At 47.9% G+C, this 26,037-nt stretch overlaps 1 protein-coding gene across 1 annotated transcript in view; it reads right to left on the bottom strand.

Annotated features, from left to right (window-relative positions):
* The window catches only part of LOC144830473 (ATP-dependent 6-phosphofructokinase, muscle type-like), a 409,256-nt gene extending 383,812 nt beyond the window's left edge, over nt 1–25,444 (bottom strand). Inside the window, exon 1 of the mRNA XM_078688915.1 lies at nt 25,400–25,444. Coding sequence (XP_078545041.1) covers nt 25,400–25,427 — 28 coding nt within the window. The 5' untranslated portion in view covers nt 25,428–25,444. The remainder of the gene's footprint in view (nt 1–25,399) is intronic.
* Nucleotides 25,445–26,037: the final 593 nt, after the last annotated feature.

Here is a 26,037-nt window from a genome sequence, read left to right as displayed (position 1 = left end):
TGTATAGAGTCCACAAACCCCAGAGGTATAACAGAGGTTAAAGCCAGGTATGACCTTACTCTCTAAAGTGGTAGCTTGGTCGAGCAGTAAGGCAGTACCAGAGGACAGTGTAAAGCATTTGTTGTACACACTCAGTCAGCAAAAGGTTTCACACACTCAAAGACTGAACTCCAGGCCAATTGTTTTTATATCAAAAGATATAGATGTTTTAATTCTAGAAGCAACAGATATCAAAAAAAATATACTGTTCTCAATATGAGAGGTCTCAGATGAGTACTTTGTAGAAAGGCAATAAACTTTGTAAAGACAATAGGTACAGGGGTTGCAGTAGGCAACACAATTCTACACACAATTTAGCATTGAGCTCAATGGATTTCCTTATATAAACACAATTGATTACTTTGTAGATTACTTTGGTAATTCCAGGACTGGGTCCTAGGTTCAGTCCTGGGGTCTAAGCTGAAAGCAGTTTAGCAAAAACGTTTTAGGTATTGTAGTGATTTTTCAGGAATAAAAAGATATTTTAAAAGTTCACACTTAGGAACTTTTCAACTGAAACATGGCAATGTTATGGGAGAAAATTCAGTTTGCAGGTAAAGTACGTTCTTGTTACTTTGGTAATCCAGTACTGGTCTCCTGGGGTCAGCACTCGGGTCTCAACTCAAAACAGGTAAGTAATTACGTTTCAGTATTTCATTTGATTTTTAAAGAATATTTCTAGTTTTCAAAAGTAGAAAGAAGAAATTTAATAGAAAAGCAGACAATGGATTCCTATGGAGAAAATACAAGTTACTGGTAAGGATTACTTTTGCGGTTCAGTACTGGGCTACAAGGTACAGTACTGGCTTTTCTCCTGATCACAGGTGAGTACTTCGGAATTCGGGTGATTTTATATGAATATTTTTAGTTTCCAAAACTTTACATTTAAAAGATTTTTTGAGTCAATCCAGTCAATGTTATCCAATGGCAGGTGAGTGAGTTATCGGTTTCCAGGTGAGTACTTGGCTGGTGAAGTTAGGGTTCTGGGCATAGACTCAGGGGTCCCCCTGGGTCAGGTAAGTACAGTTGTTTCACCCCAAGCGGCACAGGGGCGGCCGGGTGCAGAGGTAGTTAGGCCCAATGTTATCCAATGAGAGAAAGGGGGCCTCCGGTTGGTGGCTGCTGGCTAACAGGCCACGCGGCTGTGGGAACTGGGCTCCTGGTCACTTGCTCAGGGCAAATGGGGAAGTAGGATAGGGCACAGGTTGCACTGCCAGGGGCACTCGGGCGGCTGGTTGCAGGAGCTTTTGAGCCGTCGGGCGCTCAATGTTATTCAATGAGGAACTGGAAAAGGGAACAAAGGCTGCAGGCTCGGGGACGAAGGATCTTCTGGAGCGACCAACACTTCGAGGGGTAAGTTGGGGTCTTGGAGGATAGGTAGGCACCTAGGAGTTGGGCACAGGCGGCCGTGGGGCGCCGGGTGCAGGGGTGTCTTTTGAGGTCGGGAAATTTTACCCCCTGCTGGTCGCGGTCGGAGAGTTCCTCTGTCCTGAGGCTGTAGGTGTCGTCAGGGTCGTCAAGGAGGGTCTTTGGGCACTAGACTTTGGGTCCCAGTCGCCGGGGGGATGTCCTCGTGGTCCTGGATCACTCGGGCACGGGCTGGGCTCGGCGGGTGCAGAGTGGGTTGGTCCGGAGCTTCCTGGCCGGCACCAGGGGTGTTGTTGCAGCAGAGCTTCTGCTGATGGGAGTCCCAGGCTTTAAGAGGGTCAAGGCAGGCAGGTCCTCTGGGTGTCCCAAGGTTGCTGTCAGCAGGGGTCACCGGAATTAGGCAGGAGTTGGTTCCAGGATCGACAGGCCGGTAGGGCTGGGGCCAAGTCACTTGTTGTCGTCCTGTAGTTAGCCGCTGCACTGCGGGTCTTCTTCCTCTTGATCTTCTTTCTTCTTTTCTTATTGGGATCTAAGGAAGGAAGGTACAGGGAGGCCCAAAATACTGATTTTAGGGGCGTTACAGGTAGGGCAAGGGCAGGGACCAATAGATCCCTGTCCCGGGGTGGGTACACCCCCTAGCCTGCTCCTCTCCTGTGGGAGGGGGCAGGAGCCTAGCTGTGACTGGGCAGGGCTCCCCATCTTCAAGATGGCCGGAGCCCGGGGACGTGCTTCACCTCGTCTCCCCCACCTGAGGGGTGGGGTTGGCACCGGCTGCCCCCCCCCCCCTTCCTGACGTAGTTTTTCCCGCTAGTCTTCCCGCCAGAGTGGGGGTCAGGACTGGTGGGGGCCAGTTGCTGGGTACAGCAAATGGTCTGGAGAAGCTCACAGAGGCGGGATGCCTTTGAAGCTTCCTCCGGCCCATCCTGGGGGAGGAGGCCTAGCACCTCGCCCAGGATGTGGATTGTTGCAGGCCCAGGAGAGCGGGGGCTCTCCACCCAGGGGTTCAGCAACATGTCTGCAGTGTGGCAGCCTCTGCAGCCACTCAGCCCAGACGTGGATTGTGGTTAGGTTTCAGGGGGCATCTCTAAGATGCCCTCTGTGCTGAATTTCTCATTAAATCCCACAATGGCATCAGTGTGGATTTAATGTGCTGAGAATTTGATACCAAACTTGTCCGTCTTCAGTGTAGCCATTATGGTGCTGTGGAGTTCGTAATGTTGACCTCCCTGCCCAGGGCACACTCCGTCAAGCACATCATCAGTCAGAAAAAAGTGTGGGCATACCAATACAAGAAAGATGACACTTTCTCACATTAGGCACATGAACTACTTCAGGCTACCTGTGTTGTCTAGGTGGTATGCAAGACCTTGAACTAAGTGGAATATAATCCTGTTGGTAATCATAGTCTGGATACTATTAGTTTTCCTCTGCGTCCACCCCAAAATCCACAACATATTTCACATTCATTTGTGTTGGCTTTGCATAGTTTGCAAAACATAGTCACTTGCCTCCTCTTATTGATCAGATTGTAAAAGCTGAGCTGGTGGCAACACTGATACCTTCAATGGTGTAAACAGAGGTTCCAAAATTGAATTTGATGATGTCGTCGTTGATAGTATAATCGTTGACGGCACTGAAGCGGACGGTACAGACGTCGGTGACAGCAGCCTCCACTCTCAATGGTATCGAAGTCAACGGTGCTACCAAAGACGGCGTAGTGATCACGTCATCGGCATCTTCACCAACAGCAAAGTCACTGTCGTCATCATCGATGGGATTGCCATTGACTGAGGTGTCGCAGTTAATGCTGATGGACTCACCATCGATGGTCTCGTAGACGACGATATCGTCCTTAAGAGTCTTAGTTAAAAAACTCCTATAAATGTCATATTTAGATGCCTTATGATTTGGATGAGGACAGTATATAGACTGAAAATGAGGATCATTAATGTATATGTTTTTAAGGTCACATGATGAACAGGGTTTGAAAAGTTATTTCTCCTCTCGGTCAGCAATGGTGAGCGTTAGCTGCCATTTATAAAGATCTCCTGTGTCCAGAAGTAGATAAAATTGCCATCACCTCGCAGTACTTTAGCTGACACTAGGGCTGGTTCACATCCAGGGCAGATCAAGAATGTAACATATTTAAGGTTCAGTGACAGGTCAGAGCAGAGCTCTGCCAGGGGACTCCCTCACACATGACGTGCAGTAGAAATCTGATCTATGGTGGCCTCTGTGGGGAGTAGGAGACATTAAGCTTCCAACTCATTGGCTGACGTTTGGGTGCTTTCAAATGATATTCTACAAAATGTTGCAGGCTTATAGCCATGTTATACTGTATACTACTATTGTAATGCACCAGGGGATTCCCAACCTGATGACGGTTAATGATTCAAGCATGTGAATCAATAAAAGATCCAATGTTGAAGAACAGTTCTGTATCCTTCTGTTAACAACCTCCTAGCCCACCATACTGGCCCATGGGGAAACCTTCTCCCCGTCTGTGACAGTCCTAACCTTCGCTTACTCACAGATGAAAGAAGCATCCCAGTAGGCAGACAGTACCACCATGGTAACAGCTGACGCGGTCCATTCTGGCCCACCCGAGGAAATCTCTGGCAGCTAGCAGTGTCAAGAGCCAGGACCCTGGCAGGTGGAGGCTCCAAGAGGGTGCCCTGAGCAGACCTCACTTCCAGCATTGGGGCTTGCAAGGAGTCCCTCACTTGCTTCTGAGGTTTATCTGGCCTCTTATGTTTCTCAGTGTGTGGCTACACCCTCAGGTGATAGAAACCCTCCTTCCACTCTCACTCTTGCCATCTTAGCAGTAGTATCCTGAGGCTGGCATCTCAGCCACATGCTTGTAATCTGAAACTGAACGCATTCCTGGCAGTGCAGGATTTCCATGGGGCAACAACAGTCCACCTCAAGGGTGACACACTCTATATTGTGCAGTGTTCTGTCTAGGGCAGGTTTCCTGTTCTTTTTCTCTATGACAGCACCAGCAGCACTTACAGGTAAGAAGTCGCCTCAGCATGGTCAGTCTTGGGGTGCTCTTCTCTTCAGAACAGGTAACACCTGGCCAACTGCTCCTCCCACTGTGGATTGCCGCCATCTCCTAACCCTTACTTTCCATCTTTGTCTGGAGACAGTATCCCCAGAAATGTATGTTTTTTGGGGGCCCCCTGGGCAACCGCCCCACTCAGCTCTTTTCTCACTGATGGAGGTTCATTGAATTTATTGCCAAGAATGCAGCCAATTTCTATCTGGGGACTGACAATAAGTCTCCTCTGGGCCACTTAGCTTACCATTACAGAGGTATCAGAGCCATAGGAATGAAAAAGTCCTGCCCATGGGCCAACGGTACCCTAAATACCCGTTCCGGCAAATACTGCATTGGGAAAAGCAGATTTCCTACCACCATAGTCTGGCTGGCACACCTAGACCTCAGTGCAGTGAGTTCTCCCACCCTCAGGTACCATAGCTTACCTTCTGGGTCCACTTTCGTAACAAAGGCACACTAGGGCAAGCTCTACCCCATCTCCCTTGGGACAACTGCCCCCCAAAGCGACATTGCACATCCCTGTGGAGTACCCACCTGAGGATTGTTTCTTGGTACAGACAAGGTCCCATGCTTGTGCCCTAACTGTTAGCTGTCATAAAACTTGGGAGGAAAAAAAGGGGGGAACTGGGTTTCTGCCAATCTGAACCCCCCTCTTATGTTCAAAAGGGGTATAGGGCTGTTCCTTTCAAATTCTTTTGGGGCCCTTTGGGGAACTTCTATGTTTCATCCCAGCTTCCCTCATTCCTGTGTTGAGAAGGACCTGTACCACCTTTCTTGGGGGTACTCCAATGTATCTTTTTGGACACTCAGGTGTTAGTCCAGAGGTCTGCTTCATGCCCAAGCTCTCTGGGTACAGCGAGTTTAGAGACGGAGATAAGTCGCCTTCCTGGGGTTTCTCCACTTGCCGCGCCCGACCCGCCTGGAGGCCGTTTGCGTACTGGAGACCTAATCAAACCCGGTGCACAGGCTGCCTTGAGTGTCCTTAGGCCCCCGCGCTGCAGGGCCTGACCCGCCTAGACCTGACCCGCCTGGAGACCGGCTGCCTCATAAGAGCCTATCCGGACCCGACGCCTGCCGAGCTGCCGTGAGCGTCTCGAGGCCCCCCAACGCCAGTAGAGGTCCTTCCAAGCATGGCGCCCCGCATAACCTCTCCCGATGTCCTGCGCTGCCCGTGACTGGCCTCAAGTGCAGCGACAGCTCGTGGAATACCTCCCCTCATTACCGGTGAGTCTCGTCCCCTGCCACTGCCCAACCGCTCCCAAGTCAGCTGGGCCCTGCGTCCGCCAGAGGGGCCCCTGGGTGCAGTTACTGTGATTAAGCGTGGGCCCAATCCTCCGGTTCCATAGGTGCCTTAGCGGAAACTGTGGCACGCAGCTCCTTTCCTAGACTCGCTGCTTAACCAATTTGATGACCGTCTTTGACAACACCAGACTTCCCTCTGTCGGCTGTGCGCTTAAGCATGGGCGTAACCCTCTGGTTCCTTATGTGCCTTAGCTGAAACTGTGGCACGCTGCTCCTACTAGACTCGCTGCTTAGCCAATCTGATGAACGCATCGACAATACCAGAGACATCTTAGTAACCTTCCCCGCGCGGACAACTGAATTTGGACGCTTCTCTGGAGCTATTCCACCTCACCCTCCTGCCGCTTACTGACCCTTCCTTGACCAGATACAGCCCCACCCTAGCCAGCATGGCAGGATCTGGCCTGACCACCACTGGGGAAAATTATTATACCCTTGTGTACCCTCCCAACCTCCCCAAAACTGCTGTGAAGTCTCCATCCTGAAATCTCATCTGATCAACGATACAGCGCTGACAACGGCACAATCATAAATGACCTCATCTTCTATTCCAGAAGAACAGCCTCTTGGAGCAAAACCATTGTGCACCTCCACAATGTACCTGGAACCAGGTCCATACCGTACGGGACCAAGCTCACAATAGTGCCCTCTGCAATCCTGCAAGCTGACTTCACCATCACCATTTACAAAAATGGCATAGTCCTGATCCAAGCGACCACCAGAAACCTCAATAAATTTGCGGACCTTTTCTCCCTCCTCAAAAACCATGTGCACGACACTTGCAGGCTAACATACACTCGCCCCGACTAGCATGCCCAGCCACCCACAAATCACCCCTCTAAGTGCTCACAATTTAGTTCAACCTAACTCCTCTATTATCCCACTTGGGTCTAGAACCAGAACCACTCCCAGACCTTTAGTCTCCTCCCCGCCAGCTCCCCCTTTGGCCTCGAGTCTAAAACCCCTTGTTTGTCCTGCAACACATATCGACATGGGCCTACCAACAGGATTGTCCCCAGACCCTCAGTCCCCTCCCTGCCAGCTCCTCCTTCTGTCTTCTTTGGCCTACGACCACTCACCTCCATCTAACCCTTCTACAGCCCCACCTGGGCTCACAACTAGTACTGTTCCCAGACCCTCGGTCTCGTCCCCCAAAGCTCCTCCCTCTGACTTGAGTGTGCTACTCACCCTCTGTCCTACAGCAACTCAAGTCAACAAACCCTTTTAGCACCCTATCTGGGCTCACAACTAGTATTGCTCCCAGACCTTTAGACTCCCCCTCGTCAGCCTCTCCCTCCAGCCTTCAGTCTGAAACTCCTCCTTTGGCCTACGACACAAGTATACCTAGGCCAACCAACAGTATCGCTCCCAGACCCTTGGTCTCTTCCCCGCTAGTTCCTCCCTCCGACCTTGAGTCAGAATCGCTTCCTTTGGCCCACAACGCTATTCGTCAAGGGCCTAGCAACAGACTCGTCCCCAGATCGTTGATCTCCTCCTCGCTAGCTCCTCCCCCCGACACTGAGATTGAAACTCCGCCATTGGCCTACGACACAAGTCGACCCAGCCCCTCTACCCTGCCCCCAAAGCTTGTCAATAGAACAGCTACCAAACCACTGCTCCCCGGCCCTCAAGCGCCTCCCACCTATTTGGATATCGAAACCCTGCACCTCAGAGCAGCCAAATTAACGCAAAGCATCCATAATTCCATTCTAGATCTAATTAACCCCCTTCACCTCACTGAACTCGCCTTCTCTAAGCTCAAGCCCACGTGGAACCACCTTCCTTACCACAGAGCCCACTTCTCACCCTCTAGCGTTATCTTCAAGACATCATCGCCCTCTCAAGCAACCATGCCACCTCTCCGAGGGCGATACTCTAGCCCTCCTCCTTTCCTACAACTCCACCCTTGCCAACCCGAGTCCGCCAGACCTTACTGATGAGGAAATTCCCTCCTATAACCCGGCCCCAGCAGCCCCTAGGCCACCAGTCGTGGAGGTCGAACATGCCATATACACGGTCACAATCAACTCCAACAGATCAGCTACCCGCCGCAACAGAAGTGTGACTGATAGCAACCTTGCGCCTGTACTCCTTTCCGCCCCATCGCACGTCGCTTACCCGACCCCCCCATTGTCTGGCCTCCTAATCAACTGCCGCTCTGCAGTTAAACATGCCGCAGAATTTGCAGATATCATACTGAGCCAAAACCTGGACTTAGCAATCCTGATCGAATAGTGGCACAACAAATCCTCATCTCCATGCCTGGACCTCCTAGTCTCTCCCAATAACAAAATTGCAAGACTGGATAAGCAATCTAGCAAAAAAGGAAGAGGCATTGCCTGCATTTATTGCTCTTACCTCTGTGTCATGTAACTCCTGGCAGATTCCATAGACTGCTGTGAATACCTAGCACTCTCCATATGCAACAACTCTGCTCAACTGTGCAATCTGCACATCCTTTACCACCCCCAGGCACTAATGACGCCTTCACAGACCACCTAAAGGAACTCATCACAGCCAAAGTCTCCGCCAACTCCAAAGACATTTTCCTTGGTGATTTCAATCTGCACTGGAACTACCCCAAGGATCCGCATGTCAACGCTATCAAAGATTTCCTAGGCGCACAGGCCCTAACCCAAGTCTGCTCACTCCCCACTCAATCGAAAGGCGCCACCTTAGACTGGATCATTGCTAAGGAACCAACAGTCAAACTATAGACCCCTGTGACTGGTCTGACCACCACGCTATCACCTTCCTACTACCCGACACCCGGACGACCAGAGCACCGCAACAGGTGATTCCCAAACGCTGGGTTAGAGACACCAAGTACTTGGATCCCAGTAAACTGGTAGCTCGATGCCCCCCCTCACATCACATCGGTCTGTGACCTTAATGTTCATTACTCGGTAACTATAACTAACATTCTTGCTGACCTCACTCCGCTAAAACAAAAAAGAATCCACACCAAAGACAGAAACCCCTGGTTCAATGGGTCCCTTAACAGCAAGACGATATCCATTTGGCAGTCAGAAAGAATCTGGAGACAGCACCCCTCTGCCGCACATCTAAACCTTCTCCGCCAGGCCAGAAATACCCATAACAGAAACATTCTTAACTCAAAAAAAGAATTCTTCTAAACTGGGGAACGCCAAGAACAGACCCCGCAATCTATTTGAACTGGTCATACACCAATCAGACAAGCTGGCCAAAACATCGAAAGAAACGCCCAAATCACTAATATCCTCTGAGGAGTTATCCTACTTCTTTTCTGACAAAACCAGAGCCTTAGGAAACGAACTTAGATCTGCCATTTACTCTCAACCCCTTCCGGATCTGCCTCCCCCCTCCACGCTGCCTCCACAGGCTTCTCCCAAGAAACAAGCACACTTGACCGACTTCAAAAGTTATGGCGAACACGCCGTCTCAGAAATCCTTTTCAACTTACACCCGAACAACCACTTCAATGACCCACTCCCCTCTAACTGCCTAGCTGCTGCCGCCCAGTCTATCATTCCTAGCTGGATTGCAATAATAAACGCCTCCCTTTTTCAGGGATCCGTACCAGATTCGCTGAAAGCCGGCCAAGTCCTCCCCATCCTAAAAAAAACGTTGCTGGATCCTGCCTCCCCTGACAACTTTAGACCCATCTCTAACATCCCACTCTTTTTTTTAAATTTTTTTAAATTTGTTTTATTAGGTTTTATAACACAAAACCATAAAAAGCAGACAGGCATACACAAAGACATGGCCGGGGGCCGCGAACAGTACTCCTCTTACCCAAAAAGTACACAGCCTTAGTGCCAACAACCCAGCAGGGGGCAGGAGGCGTAGTACACTCTTACCAATAGGCAGAATCTCCCAAGTCAGCTCTATGTCCCTAGTTCACATTCTAAATGCCCCTCAGTCTCAGGGTGTGCCACGGCGTTGCTTTCCAGCCTCACCTTGACGGTCCTCCCTCGCAGGCTCCGACTCCTCCTCCCCACTGTGTATCTGTGCCACAAATAGACCCCATACATTTTTGGGATGGCTACGTGGCAGCAGCAGTTCATTATAGTTTTCCGACTGCGTGCAGCAGTACAGCACATCATGCAACCAACGCTTAATTGTAGGTGTTGGCCCCCTCATCCAGCACTGTGCCACCACTTGTTCTGCTATGAGCGTGCCCATGTCCACCAGTCTGCGCGTCACCCTAGGTAGCTTTTTGGAGTATCCCAGGAGTGCCACCGCGGGGTCCGGGTCCAGCGTCACCTCAACTATTCTACTCAGTTCCCTGAATATATCTACCCAGTATGCGTATATTCCCGGGCATAGCCACGCCAAATGTAGGAAGTCTGCTGTTGGAGCACAGCATCTCTCGCATGTCGCTTCCTCCCGTAGCCCATACCTACATAGATGCTCCGGGGTGTAGTATACCCTATTTATGTACTTTAAGTGTATGAGTCAGTGCCTAACATGAAGCGAGATTCTTCTAGTGTTCGTGCAGCAGTATCGCCACATATCATCATCTATCGTTACTTGCAGATCTCTTTGACATACAAGCCTCGCTGCTGTATATCGGTTCTCCCTATGGGTCATTGCTATTTTATAGATATTGGTTACCATCTGAAGCGGCGAGTTTGCCTTAATCACATAGGTAAGTTCCGGCACCTCCGGTGGCTCATCTAGGTCCTCACCTAACTGTCCCAACAGGGCCCTGGGCACTCTGTAGAATTGGAATTGCTGTAATGCGGTACCCGCTCCGGCCATCCTCTTTGCCTGTTCCCAGGTCTTTACCTTCCCGTCTTGGAACATGTCCCCTGCCGTCCGAATGTTCAGTTCGTGAAGTGCGTTTATCAATCCCTTGTCTTTACAGGGGGTCAACCAGAGGGCCCACTCCCACGGCATGGACGGGGAATACAGCAGTGCTCCTCCCTGTTGCTGCAGTGGGCAATGTCATGCATGATTAGTGGTAGTTATAGAATCTAATATCCCAGTTCTACGGTCGACCGGTTTGACTATTGTCGCTGCTAAGGGGAGAGTGTCTGCAAATAATCTTTCCATTCTGACATGCGGGATATTCGAGTCTCCATGGATCCAGGTGTGCATATGTGGCCCCTGTGCGACTCTAATACAGCTCAAAGTCTGGAGTGACCAGACCTCCCATACTGTACGGTAGCGTAAGGACTTGCCATTGGACCCGTGCCTGTTTGCCCGCCCAGGCGAGCTTAAGCATGGATTGTTTCAATCTCTGAAAAAAGACTCGTGGAAGCACCATGAGGATATTTATGAACAAGAACAGCAGCCTAGGTAACACCACCATCTTCATGATTGAAATGCGCCCCATCAATGACAGTGGGACTCGACACCAGGCCTCTACGTCATCCTCCAATCTGCTAATGGCCACACCATAGTTCTCTCGGAGCACTATCTCCGAGTCTGTATGTAGTTGGATTCCCAAATATCTAACGGGATCCACAGACCACTGCAGAGGGAACTCCGTCTCAAATTCCTTTGTGTTTGATGTGAGAGGGAAAGCTACGGACTTCGCCCAGTTAACTCTTAAGCCTGAGAGTGCTCCAAAGTGTACTACTTCTCTAAGTACCGCTGGCAAGTTATTCTCAGGGTCGCGTACATATAGCAGCGTATCATCAGCATAAGTGGACACTACGATTTTGTATGTAGGGAAGCCTATGCCCTCGTTCCCAAGATATTTTCTGAGCGCACATGCCAGTGGCTCCGCCACTAGGGCATACAGCAAGGACGGCAGAGGACAGCCCTGTCTAGTCCCTCTGGTTATGGCAAAGGGTTCAGTTACTAAATTGCCCACTCTAACTCTCGCCCTGGGACTGTTATACAAGGTGCCAATCATTTGCAAGAATACCGGCCCTAATCCCATCCTCGTCAGTACCTGCCTCATGAACGGCCACTCCACGGAGTCAAAGGCCTTCTCCATGTCTAAGAAGGTATACACCCGTTACAACGGATCTTTTACTCCGCAGACCCATTACAACGCGACCATTACTCCGCATACCATTACAACGCATTGCGCTGGGGGGCGCTCTAGGATAGGTAATAAGTATAATTTACTATCCAACACCTTCCCTAGGGTCCACGGGGACTGGAGTTAGAATAGTAAATTATACTTACCACTATCCAGCGCCCCAAGGCGCTATGCGTTGTAACGGTATGCGGTGTAAAAGTCGCGTTGTAATGGTCTGCGGAGTAAAAGTATGCGTTATAACGTCATACATCCGTCTAAGAATACCGCTATTGCCTTAGTGTCCTGCCTTACATGCTGCATTGTCCCGAAAACCGTTCGAATGTTATATTTAAGGTTTCTACTCGGAATAAATCCTGCCTGTTCCGGGGCCACTAGCTGCGGAGCCAGGAAATTCTAGTCGATTAGCCAAAATGTTCGCATAGATCTTGGTGTCCACGTTCAAGAGTGAAAGGGGGCGGAAAATTCCATGTAAATGGTTGTATTCTTTTCTTAGGGGTAGTGAGAGCTAGCAGTAACAGTGAATGGTCTGAGAGTGTTCGTACATTCTCGGGTGTGGCCTAGCAGCGACGTGGAGGCTAACCAGTAATCTATGCGGGTGTGTATGTTGTGGAAGGCCGAGTAGTGCGTGTATCCTCCCTGTTCCGGATTGCGTATTCTCCACACGTCCACGAGGTCCATACTGACCATCATGCTGTCTAGCATTTTCGCAGCCGCAGCTGGCCTCCGTGTGGGGCCCGCCGATCTGTCCAGGCCCGGGTCCCTCACCAGGTTGAAATCCCCACCCCATAAAAACTGTGCTGTGTGGTATCTACGAGTGGCTGTTGCCATTGTTGCGTAAAACTCTGCGCAATCATAGTCAGGACCGTATCCGTTCACTAACACCAAGTCAATACCCCGTCTCGTACATCGAGATATTACAAAACGCCCTTCCGAATCTGCTCTCAGCAATTCTAGTGAGTACGCTGTCCTGGGGTTCACCCATGTCAGCACGCCCCTGGCATGTGTAGTGATGCCGAGGTTATATTGCCTGCAAGTCACCTGCTGCACAGCATCGCATTCGCCTGCGGGAGGTGGGTCTCCTGGAGCATGGCTACGCCGATATTCTGCCTGTGCAGGTAGCTCAAAACTTTGCGCAGCTTGCGGTGGTCGTTGAGCCCCCTGACATTCCACGTCAGCGCTGTTATACTATCTGCCCTGCGAGCGCTATCCGCCTCCACCTGTCTTGCCATCTGTGCCATCACAGAATGAATGAAAAATTTTATTGTTTCAGTTAATTAAAACCACAACAATACATTTTAAAAAAAGAATCGACTAATATGTTTAAAATTTCTTAATATATGAGTGCGATCTCTGTTGATATGTTCTAGAGCATTCTCAGTCTAATACTGAGTTTGTTATTTAAAATAGAATAAAGTGTAATTAAAATACAGTCTGTTTAACTTAGTGCAGAAGTTCTTGGGTTTTTTCTCTTTTAAGTTCCAGAGAGCTCTCTCCCCGAGCTACCACAGTTATGTTATCCTTTTGTGGACAGGGTACCAGGGTGTGCTTTAGCGCTTGGGAGTGGGCTGCAAGGAACTTTAGTAGTAGGCAGTTCAATCGCGTGTCTGCTGGGTTCAAGGTTGCCATAATTGCAGATCTGCAAGTTCTTATGCCCCGCTCGTTCATAGACTTTTTTAAAAGAGAGCTTCGAGCTTGAGCTAGATTCGGGCAGATACAGACAAGATGAATGAAGTCCTCATTACTCCTCCCGCATAGTCTACAGATTTTGGGTCCGTCGTGCACCCAGATTGGTTGGTCCATAGTCGATGGAAATTTCCCCAAACGGAGTCCCATCAATTTCTGTTTTCTGTGAGCTGGGAATGTGATTGTTAGATATGGGGCTGCCACGAGTGTTTTGTAGTTTGATATGACCATCCATGCGTGTTTTCTGGTAATAAACGTGGCTTTATCGAGTAAGAGGGAGTGGAATTTTGTCGACTTGTTTATAGCATGTTTGAACGCCGAATAAGGCAGGTTGAGTTCCCAAAGTTTTCTTGTTCCAGTCTCAGTTATGGCCTTTTCAAGATACTGATTGTATGGGGAATTAACATCAGATCTTATTTCTTCCCATAGTGCTTGGTGCAATTCCGAGGCTGACGTGTTCTGTTTCAGTGTATACCAGTACTTAATGCTTGCATACTTTCTTCCCAGTGTCTCGTTTATTATTCCAAATTCTAACCTCGTCTGAGTTGGTGAGGCTCCCTGATGTATTTGGAAGGTGGATTTGAAGATGGCTGTCTGCATTTTGTTGAGCAGATCTGCGTCTTTCCCATGCAATCCTACACTGCCATATGACAGGGTTGGAAGAACTTTTGCTTTTATTGTTGCCAGTAGAGGTTTATATGATGGCCCGAGAGCTTTTTAGCCAAAGATCTAAAAGCAAATGAGAGTGAGTTTGATCTCTGAGTGATGTACGACATTTGCTGCTGGTGGCTTTGTCGGTTATCAAAGTAGAAGCCCAAGTACTTGAAGTTGGACACGGCCTCTAGCTTTGTTCCCTCCAGGTAGATGTATGCGCTGGCTGTCCGCCGCCTGGTGATGAGCATTGTTTTTGTTGTGTTTATCTCCAGGTTGTTGTTTATTATGAATTCTGCCAGCCCTGCTAATAACCTTTGGATGCCAATCTTCGTTAGGTTCAACAGTACCACGTCGTCCGCATAGGATAGATGAGTTAGCGGAAAGGAGCCAAGTTTAGGTGGATGGGATGGGATCTTATTCAGACTTGGTGTTAGGTCTGCCATAAAAAGATTAAAAAGATGGGGGGCTAGGACACAGCCCTGCTTTAGACCGTTGCTGGTATGAATTTTCCTTGAGAGCCGTGTTCCATTCCCCAATTTAACTGCCATCCAAGTGTTGGAATAAAGGAGTAAGATCCCTCTCAGGATTTTATCCGGGATGTGCCAACTGCGCAATTTCCTCCATAAGATGTTCCGATGTACACTGTCGAATGCTGCCTTTAGGTCGATAAAACATAGGTGAAGGGGCTGTTTTCTTCGAAGATATTTATCGGCTAGCACTGAGAGAGACATAATATTTGTCAGTGTCCCAGTTCCTTTCCTGAAGCCTGTTTGGTTCAACGGTATTCTCTTTGTGTCGTCGGACCAGTTTATTAGATCTTCCAGGACGAGGGATTCAAAGTACTTCGCCTCCACGTCTAGGAGGGCGATCAGTCTGTAATTAGCTGGGGATGTTCTGTCTCCTCCTTTAAAGATTGGTGAGATTATGGAGCCCTGCCAACTTGACGGTATTTCGTTTACAGTTGTTATCTCTTCAAATAATTTTTTTAATTTCCTGCACCAAAAGTCCGGATCAGTTTTGTAGACTATTGGAGGGATCCCATTCGGCCCTGGAGCTCCGTTGCCACGTGACTTCCTTATGATTCTTCTTATGTCCTCTTCGCTGTACCTTGCTTGTTTGACCTCATTTGTTGCGTCCTTCTTCTCCCGTGGGCTAACCACGTCACGGTAAGGCCTGGTTACCAAGAGATCCCCGTCTGGTGATGGATTTTTTCTGCGTTCATCCTTATTGTTTGATGTTTGCATGCAGGAGGTTCTAATTCCACCGCTGGGAGTGATACTTCCTTTTCTTTTTTGGGCCACTTCATTGGTAGTTTGTTGGATTGCTCCCGAGTTAGGCTGGTCTAGTGTTATCTCTGCGAACCTCTCTGTTAAAAAACGCGACCCAGTCCGCTTCTTGGACATTGGATGATGTTGGGTTCGAGGGGTGATTTAAGCTGTTAATAATCCTCCAAAATGCGTTTGAGTTGGTGTTCTTGGCGGTGCAGAGTAATTTTGCCCAGAAGTCATCTTTCGGAGATCTTTTGTGTTCCCACATTTTCTTTTTATATTCTTTCTTGAGGTTTTGTCTTTGGACACAGTCTTTGGATGATGTAGTTGTCTTTTTTAATGCTCTGGCGTTTCTCCTTATCTCTATTTTGAATTTTGCCAGGTTCTTTGGCAGAGGAATTTTGTTAGTTGGAGGCTGTGCTTTATTTGGAACGGACGTACTTGCTGGTAATTTTCCCGTAAAGCTCTCCCATTTTTGTATTTGGGTACCTGTTGTTCCCTCCCCTTCTATTTTTAGTCTCTGCACATTTGCCTGCAGCTCATCGATGTTGGCCGTTGTCCAGTTAAGTCGTTTTAAGTTAGTGGTCGGGAGGTTATCTCCCACTGTATTGCAACTATGATATTTGGACAGTTTTAAATTGAAATAAATATGCTGATATGAATGATCACTTTTTGAGGTGTGTTCTATTGAAAATTGCTGGACGAATGGCAATAGTGGAAGAGAGACTGCTGTATAATCGAGCCTTGATGTCGTCAAGGTTCCTAAATGGGTGAACTGTGGTGGATTGTCACCTTTGGTTCTTCCGTTAAGGAACCGCAGCCCTAGGAATTCCAGGCTAGTTACCAGTTTTCGACCAATTGGTTCAAATCGCTCTGTTTGCAGCTGAGTTTGAGGTTTGACATTCCAAAATTCGTTGTCAGCTGCTATAATCTCATCATCCTCAGGCGTATAGATTAAATTTGAATTAAAATCACCTGTTACTATGATTTCCCAGGGTGGATTATTGTTTCGAGTATCCCTGATTATGGATACTAACTGATCCAATGTGGCTTGTTTCTCTTTCGCCTTTGGAGGTGCATAGAGGTTAACCAGTAGTGTCGGAGTTGGTCTGCCTGGCATAGTTAGTTTTATCAATTGCATGTTTGGCCCATAAGGGGCTATTTGTTCTGAGTTAATCTTGATGTCCGACGCGATATAAACTGATAATCCCCCTTTTGGTCGACCGTAGAGGAAATTTTTCCTTGCTGGTATAATGAAGTGGGTGTACCCAACAAGAGGTAGCTCCTCCAATGCCCATGTTTCTTGGAGGGCAATGATATCGCATGCTGTCCAATTGTGAGGGGGCAAGCCTTCTTCCATCCATTTCCTTGCTCCGGCTATATTCCAGGACAATAGGTGGAAGATTTCCTGGGTGCTATCCTTTTGAGGTTTTTTGGGAGGTCAATTATTTTTCTGTTTGTTTAATGTGTCTGTTAGCCAGCGCCAGTAGGCGGCGTCATCCTTGGAGTTTATTTGGTTACCTGTTGTAGTTAGGGGATGGGTTGTCGATGAAGGGCTGTTCCCTCTAGCGTTCCGTAGTACTGAAATTGCCTGCTCCTTTCTTTCTATCCGATTTTCTTTTTTCCCTTTTGTCGCCGGACGAGCTTCAAGAGGGCCTGGGTAGCGTGGTTTTACCGGCCTGGAAAGTCTTATGCCCCATGAATCGAACCTCTCTCTAAAGGATAGTATTAACTGGGCGGTTTCTGCTGTTCGCCATGTTGTTAATGTTTGTTCCAATGAGCTAGTTGTGTCTTGCTTGCAGAATTTGACTGAGAGTAGGTCACAGTATATAGTAGGTTCTAAAGTGCTGTGCGTACTTAAATTGTGCTCTGTATGCAAAAACCAAAACAATCCCTCTGAACATTCTCCAATCGCCTTTCGCATCTCGTCCTGCCCATATCCCCTCCCACAGTTGACCTCCCCCAACATGGTCACACAGTGTCCCAAGACCCACCCTACCCGCCCCTTAACACTCCACCCAAACATACCCTGCAACAGGTTCTTGGGGTGCTTAGCACGCGTGGGCAGAGGTCGCTCCATGTACAGAGAATGTAGTTTTATCTTCCTTTGCCTAGTGCCATTACACCCCATTGTCTTGCCACCCCATCTGCATCATTTGATACTAGAAATTCTCATGCACGCCTGGTGCCTACCAGTGCGCTTTCTATCACTTGTGAGTCCCTCCACCCCTTAGGAGGGGGGCAGTGTTGTATCTGGTCCGGACCACAACAGGCTCACACTGTTGGCTATAAGCGGCTCTCTACTCCCTCCCATCCATAACTATGACTGGGGCCACGGCCCGCCGTCATTTTAGCACTTCACTGTGCCACCCATCTGTCCCCCCCAGCCGGCAGGGAGCGGGACCAGTCATCACAGGGCCACGGCCCCCCCGATCGATGTTCTGCATTATCAGTCCTGCTCCTCCATCGAGCCACCAGTTGCTTCATCAACCACCTGCTGCTCCGGGACTTTGCGTTGTTCTTTCGACCACCCCTTTAGTGCCTGCTGTAAGGCCTTCGGGTCTGTGAATGTATGGGATCGCCCCTGCCGGTTCACTCTTAACTTTGCAGGGTACAGCATAGCATAGGCGATACCCAGGTCTCGCAGTTGCCTCTTCATTGGTGCGAAGTATTTACGTGCTTCCTGCACCCTTACTGTAAAGTCTGGATAGATCGCAATATCCGAACCCTCAAACCTCAGTGACTTCTTCTCCCGTGCCATGCGCAACGCTGCATCCCTATCCCTATAATTGAGCAGTTTTGCAATTATGGGACGCGGCGGGGCATCCAGTCGAGGTCGGGGGCCGAGGGATCGATGTGCTCGTTCCACTACGAACATCGCAGAGAAAACTCCCTCTCCAAGCAGCGTGACCAACAGCTTCTCTACAAACAGTTCCATATTCCCTTTGGGGGGCGTGTTCGGCAGGCCAGTGATTCTCAGGTTGCAGCGCTGCGAGCGGGCCTCCAGATCCTCAGTCTTATCCTGCAAGGTTTGCATGAGTTTCCCCAGTTTCTTATGGTCTGCGCCTCCTCCACCTTTGTGATCCGTCTGTCCGACATGTCCAGTCTTTCTGCGGGCTTTTCCATTCTTTCCGCCATTCTATAGGTCAGGGCGTCCATTTTCGCGCCCAGCGACGCTATCCCGCTCTGTAAACTTTTTTTCCAAAGATAAAAGAAAACTGGGTATGTCCGTGCCGGCGGGTTCGCTCTCTGCTGCAGGCATTCTCACGGCATCTGCTTCAGCTGCGTCGTGGGATTGCAAGCGTTTTTGTTCAAACGACAGTTTAGCCTGTGTCTTATCTCCTCTTCCCATGTTGCCCCGAGGTCCACGGGGCCCGCACGTGGATCCCCTATCCCAGTCTCGTCCGTGGACTGCCCGCACCGCACAAAGGCAGTTGGTGGGGGGGACAGCACCCCTCAGCGACTTTCTCAGGAGGATAACTAGTACGTGCTGGCCAGTTCTAGTTGGCACCGGGAACGTTCTGTTCCTGGTACTTTTCTCCGCCTCTTCGTGGCGCAGGACACTCGCCCCCATGGTTAGCCTCAGCTTATCCTCCACCACCCACTGCGGGGTCCGTCCTGCGTACGTGCAGTAGCACTCTCGGACTATCTGCGCCGCCGTGGGCCGTGATCCGCGGTACGGTAGGGGGCGATTCTCCACTCTGCACCGCAGGTCTACCTTCGTCTGGTGCACTTCCCTTCCCTGGTATACCGAGGGGGCGCCCCGAGTTAGGTATGTGCGGCCCGCGCCGCGCTCTCCAGTCCGAGTCGCTGCGCCTATGAGGGCCTGTCTCCTTCGTGGAACTGCTTCCCACCTGTGTGTATAGGGGATGGGCGGCTCCCGCTGTTCTCAAATTGCGGTATTCGGGTTAAGGAGGCACACCTCTGCCGCCGGTTTCAATCTGCCCACAGCTCCGCCAGTCCAGCTACTGCTCCCATAGCCAGGTCCTCTCCAGACCCCGCCTCACCCGCAGCTCATGCAATCACCGTCTGCTGCACGGGGGGGACGGGGGAGCTTGCCGCCTCTTTGCGCTCCCCGCACCAATATGCCTCACCGCATTCGCTCCGTTATCACGGCTGCCAGGTGCACTCCTTGGGCTTTACCGCTCGTCTCTTCAGCGGCGCGGGGGCGCCTCCGATCTCTCCGCTTACATCAGCTCTCCGAGCACAATGACACCTGCACCATGGGGGCAATCGCCGCAGCCTCTCCTTCCTCCGGGGGCCTCCAAACCCACCACAGGCTCCCCCTCACTGTGCCCGCAGACTCCTGCTCCGAGGGGGTCAACCGCCACGGCTTCTCCTCCCCTCTGGCACTCGCCGTTTCTCCAGGGCACCGGAGTCCATAGCCAGACGCCGCCGCGAGTCCAGTGGCTCAGCTCCGTTTCGCCTCCTACTCCAGTCCATGGCTTTGCGGCCCGGGAGCCGCGCCTGCTTCTCTCCGCATGTTCTCAGTGTTGCCACAGCCGAATTCACTCAAAGTTTCACCTGCCTGAGTCGCTCAGCTTCCTGTCACTTTATCCGGGACGTAGAGCCAATAGAACTTCAAATGATGCAGGATAATTGTTGAATATTTGCACGACTAGACGGAGCTCTGGGTTCAAGCGGCCATCTTGGTCGCGAGCAAGCTCCACCCCTAACATCACACTCTTAGCTAAAGTTCTGGAGAAGTGTGTGCAACAGCAGTTGAGCCAACACATCATCAATTTCCACCTATTAGATGACTTCCAATCCGGTTTCAGGCCCGGACACAGCACGGAAACGACCTTTGTCCACATTGTGGATGATGCCCTCCATGCCCTGGACCAAGACAAAACCTGTCTCCTAATCCTCCTAGATCTCTCCTCGGCCTTTGACATGGTCAGCCATGAGAAACTTCTCGAACACCTCAAAATCAGGATGGGAATTGGTGGCTCTGTCCTGGAATGGTTTACGTCCTTCCTACACAACCGAACGCAGAGATTCCTGATTAACGGCAATTTGTCTGCCCCTTCCCCGGTCACTGCTGGAGTCCCACAAGGTTCAACACTGTCCCCCACCCTCTTCAACCTTTACCTAGAACCGCTTGTCGAAGTACTACACACCGCAAACATCTCGTTCCACAAGTACACTGATGACAGATTTACATCAAGATCACCTCTATCGAGGAGATTCTCTCCATGAATGAAGCCTTGAAAAAAAATGTGCAATGGCTCTCATCCAACCAAGTGAAACTCAACGCAAAGACAGAATTTCTTCTAATATCCCCACCTAAAACCAACCCTGAGCTTCAGATATGGATTATGGCCATCTCAGCCTTAAACTGCCCTCCAACCATTGTGGACTCGGCCAAATCCCTCGGAATAACCCTGGATGGCAACTTGAACATGCGGGACCACATCAACTCGATGGCTAAATCAGCCAGATTCCACCTGAGCAACCTAAGGAAACTGAAACCCTTCCTCGACACTCCCGACTTGAAAATGGCTGTTCAGGCATTAGCCATCTCAAGTCTGGAATATGGCTGCTCTACCCTCTCGGATTTACCCAAGATCTTGCTGGCACCTTTAAAAGCCTGCCTCAACGTGGTCGCCAGGCTTCTAACAGGCTCAAGGAAGTTTGACCATACATCACCACATTTGAAAGCGCTGAACTGGCTTCCTCTACAGGCCAGACTCGAACTCAAAATGGCATGTATCACGCACAAGGCATTATACACAAACTCCCCTGCATATCTTGCCCAGAAACTTGTGCTATCCGGAGGGACCAGAAACACGCGGTCCTCCAGAAACCTCCTACTCCAACCTGCACGTTTTAGGAAAAAGAAAACTTACAACTGGCCCTTCTCTGAAGCCCACCAAGAACATGGAACTCACTTCCGCCCGCCTTCAGAAGAATCCCGTTGTTGGCTTGCTTCAAAAAAAGAGGCCAAAACCTTCCTAATGGGCAAATTGCTTGCCTAAACTCTGCCTGTTATCTCACCAAGAGATGAGATCTTGCCCCATCTCCTTGCTATGCATCCCCGGGAGTGCACAGGCGCTATCCTCCCGGCTCCTCTGGGCTTCCCACCATTGACTTTGAACCCTTGTTTCCCTGTGAACTGTAAATGAAACTGTTACTTTGTCCCTTTTTTTCTCACTTTGTTCCCAGCCTCCCGCCCCCTCCCCCTCCAAGTTTTGGTATACTGCTGCTGATTCCTGTAAAGGGCTCTGATACCCTAATGGGTCAAGTTCACGCTCTATAAAACTCAAAAATAAATAAATAAATACGGTGATGGCGCAACTCCGCAAAACAATTAATGATCATGTGCTCCTTCAGTATTAAATTGTAAAGCCCATCATAATCATTTACTTTTCATCCCTGCACCGAACCATCCAGTGCCTTACCGGATTAATCCAGAAAAAACAACCCATTACTGATAGGACTGCTTCTGGCTAATCCTGAACTTCAGGCAAAACCTTTCTAGGAGTTAAACCAAACTTTACAGCAAGGGCTTTCTTCATGGGGGCATATCTCACCGTGGTGGACATAGGCATCCACAGGTTTGCCCCTCATTCCTCTTCCAGGACTCTATGCATGCACAAGGCTACCTCATAGGCTGCAGACCATTTTGCCTAGGCTCCACCACAAAGCTAGCCACCAGGTCTTTGGGGATGTGGACTATTTTGCATCCTCTGGTCACTTCATTGGCATTGCCATTATCCTCATTAGACTCAGAGATCTTCTTGGCTCTCAGGTCCAGTTTTCTCCGGCCCCTGTCTGGGGCCAGAAAGGCTTTTTTTCTCCTCCAAAGAACAATCTTTTTTACTCCAGTGCCCAGAGCTGCCATAGATGCTTTCTTTTCTTCTGCAGCCAGCAACTTTTCTTCCTGGGAAAGCATTGCCAGTTGTAAATTCAGAACCCTCTCTGCTTGTCTGTCCTCCATCTCAGCCATGGTCAGGATGCGAGAAGACACACTGCTCTGGACAAGGCAGGAGGTCAGGCTTCTGTAGGTTCATCCTCTCCTGGCAGGAGCCTCTGCAGGGGCCAGTGCCAGGCCATATTCTTTCACTCTTGGTCCTCATCCTCATCCTTTGCTCCATCACTCTCGTACTCCTGTATGTGGGCCTGCAGCAGATGGACCTCCTCCCAAGCTCTCAGAGATATCTGGTACTCCACTATCTTGGTTCCTTATGCCATATTCACCCCTCTATCCTTACACAGCTTCTTCAGCTCTGCTTTGTTGAAGTTCTCAGTGTTGCTCAGATTCAATTACAGTCTCTCAAAAATCACAGGTTGTAAAAATCCAAACAGAAGAAATTCATCTTAGGAAAAATAAAAAATGGCCAATCAAACATTAGAAGTCAATTAAAAAATAAAAGTCTATTTAGATGTCAGGTTACAAAATGGGTTCTTGATTTTAACTGTAATCACCGAATGGTACAATGCCAGCTCTCAGCTCTCAATTAATAACCAGATCAATGGTCTATCTCAGTGGTTCCCAAAGTGGGCGATACTGCCCTCTAGTGGGCACTGGAACAATCCAGGGGGTCGGTAGTAGTCTCTGGTGCAATTGGGGGGAGGTGAATAAAAATATGGGGGCAGTGGAAGAATAAAGAAGAGTAGATAAGAGAAGTAAAGTTTGAAAAATAGTTCGTACATGTTTCATCTGTTGTGTAACATAGAGTTAGAGTCGTAGGGATTACTTTATTTTCCAAATAAACAAACAAAACAAGTAACGGTACCGATCGGCAGTCAAATCCGCTGGCAGGTCTTAACAAGCAAGAGTTGGCATGCAAGCCTGTCGCGCATTGTCAGGAAGTCCAGTCAGCATCGGCAGGAATATGTGCGTGTAATCATGACTTGTTTACAATACGATACTAAAAATATGCAACATGTATGAAATCTAATTTAGATTGTTTCTGAATTGTGTAACAAGCAGCTAACAAAAGTGCAAGTGCAATCAAGATTTACAATTTTTAATTCATATTCAATATCTTCGAACTTTATGGATTACGGATCACATTCAAAGCAAACTGTATTATTGTTGTTTCAATAAAACAGCAAATTAGATGTGAGTCTTTTTATACCTTGTCCAACAAGTCTACAGTATGTTTCTGTACCTTCTAGTCTAATGCTTACTAAGCTTTGTTGATGATGATGGCTTACTAATAATAAAATCGTAGCAGCTTGTGTTCGTACAATACTATTTTAAGTATATAGTCAATATATTTGTCGAAAATAGGGGAATGAAATCGCAAAAAACTGTTAACCATTATCATTTATTTCTATTTGTTGAACCATCTGTATTAAATGGTCAATAAGGCGTGTGTTAATAAGGAACAATTATTTAAATAAGTGCAAACTAAATTAAAACTATTAACTGATATTGCATATTGATGTATTTTTTAAATTAATTATTTCTTGATACATTTAGTTTGTTATTTGACACTTTAACATCAAATACATATACTGCGTGGAACAACACAACTGACATTCCCAAAAACAACATATTATATTATTTGTAACCATTCTAGTATCTGTGCTTTATTTTTGGAAAACAAAATGAACATTTGTACATTGAAGTAAACAGCAGGTTGGGGCAGGGCTGGGCTTGTCACAGCCTGGGAGAGGGAGGAGTAGTGGTTGCTGCTGCACCTCAAGTGTGCATGTTGGTTTGGCCGGCCGTTTTGGGCCAGCCAAACCGTCATGTGCACTTGGCATGTTCTCCACCGGCTACAATTGTACAGCCTGGGTGGAGAACATGCACAGGCTCATAGTCTCCGTCTGAGTGCCGAACCATGGCACTCAAATCAATCACAAAGCCGCTGTAAAGCAGCATTGTGATTAGCTAAGAGAGTCTAGGAGCCTGGGTGCTTTCTGTTCCTGCGTCGGAGAGGTGGGGGCTGGCCACCGGCAATGACAAGGTAGTCTTTTTCTTTTCTAAAGCCCCCCTCCACCGTTACCTACCAGCCACCACTGGCCACTATCGTAAACACTTAACACTAATTGCACTAAAGAAAAATTTCACTGTCGCAAAAAAGTACAAAAATGATTAGATAGACACAAGTAGGTCAACAAAATTTGCAAACTTGAATAGCCGGGATTAGCGAACGATACGTCAACGTGACAAAGGTCATGCCCACTTCATGCCTTGATACAAGTTTTCGGAAAACTGAGTGAAATAATTGGTAATTGAAAGAAATGCCTCTGTGCAAGCCCCGCCCCTATTGGAATTTGTTCTAAATCAAACTCACCGATGTATCACTTACGTTCCTACTCACCAAACTAGACACAATTTGTGAGTTTAAATCATAGTAATTTGCGTCTGAATCAGCTGATTTAAGGTTGAAAGTGACTGATTTTGTGAAAAAATGTAATTGAATTTTTCTTCAAAACGATTGAAAATTTGGTAAAGCTTCCTTGGAAAGAAATAAAGTACACATCTAGAAGGAACAATGGTTTTCGGGAATGCCTGTCGTTTTGTTTCAGGCAGTATCTAATGCTGAGCAAAGAACAAAACCCAGTTTATTAGTTTCATTAGTATTTTAGTTTGTTTGTCTTTTACAGTCTTACGCAAAACCACTGTATGCTATACCTTAGGTCATGGAGCTATTCACTATTGCAAAAAAAAAAAAAATTGGTTCTGGCACGATAAATTGCACTTTTTCGAATTATATAAATGTTTTTGTTTTTTTACAGCTAATATCATGGCTGAACCTAGGAAAAATGTAGACAACATAGTATTGAAAATATTTTAACTATGGCTTTTATTCAGTCATCTACAAACAATACATTACAGACGTGCCTGATTTGCCAAAAAGTTTTATCAAATGAAGTTATGAAGCCTTCAAGACTACATGAACATTTGACAAAAGTTCATGCTGATAAAAAAGATAAGGATTTATCTTATTTTTAAGCACTTAAATATATATATTTTTTAAACAACCGACATTGGCATAACTCTTTTCAACAGCATCCACACAAGATGACGATGGGTTGCGTGCTTCTTACATTTCATTACTGATTGCTAAAAGAAGACTTGCTTACCTAGTGTCAGCTGTTGGAGACTCTCCATTCTGACTTCAATCAACGATTTGAAGATATTCTAAAAATGAACATACCCGATTGGGTTTTTGACTCTTTTTTAAGAACAAACAAAGAAGGATCTTCAAAAATTACAGGAAGAACTGATAGAAGTAACAGCAAATGAGGAATTCAAATTTAAATTCAAATACGTCAGATCCGTCTGCAAAAGCAGAAACCTACACTTTATCCTGGATTATGGACTATGGTACAAAAGTTTTTAATTCCATTTCCTTCATCATATTTAGTGGAAAGTGAGTCAAGTGTGGTCACAAATCTGTTAACTAAAAAAAGAAACCGACTGCAAGTAGCTAATCACAGTGATTTAAGAATGCTAAAGACAAAAATAGAGTTGAACATTAATAAATTGATAGCAACGAGCATCCTTCGCATTCGATTAATTTTACTTTTATTTGTAATATTTATTCTATTATGCTTCGTTATCTTAATTTTCTGTGTGTAATTCTAATGTAACAAAGGTTGATTTTTAATAAATAATTTTATCATTTCAAGATTCAAGGTGTCTCATTTACAACAACATCTTTCTTTACTATGTTGTAAGACATAGTAAAGAAAGATGTTGCAAATAAGAAATAGGTAGA

The sequence above is a fragment of the Lissotriton helveticus genome, chromosome 1_1 (genome assembly GCF_964261635.1).
Source record: "Lissotriton helveticus chromosome 1_1, aLisHel1.1, whole genome shotgun sequence".
Taxonomy (NCBI): Eukaryota; Metazoa; Chordata; class Amphibia; order Caudata; family Salamandridae; genus Lissotriton; species Lissotriton helveticus.
This window is presented reverse-complemented; position numbering and strand designations above follow the sequence as displayed.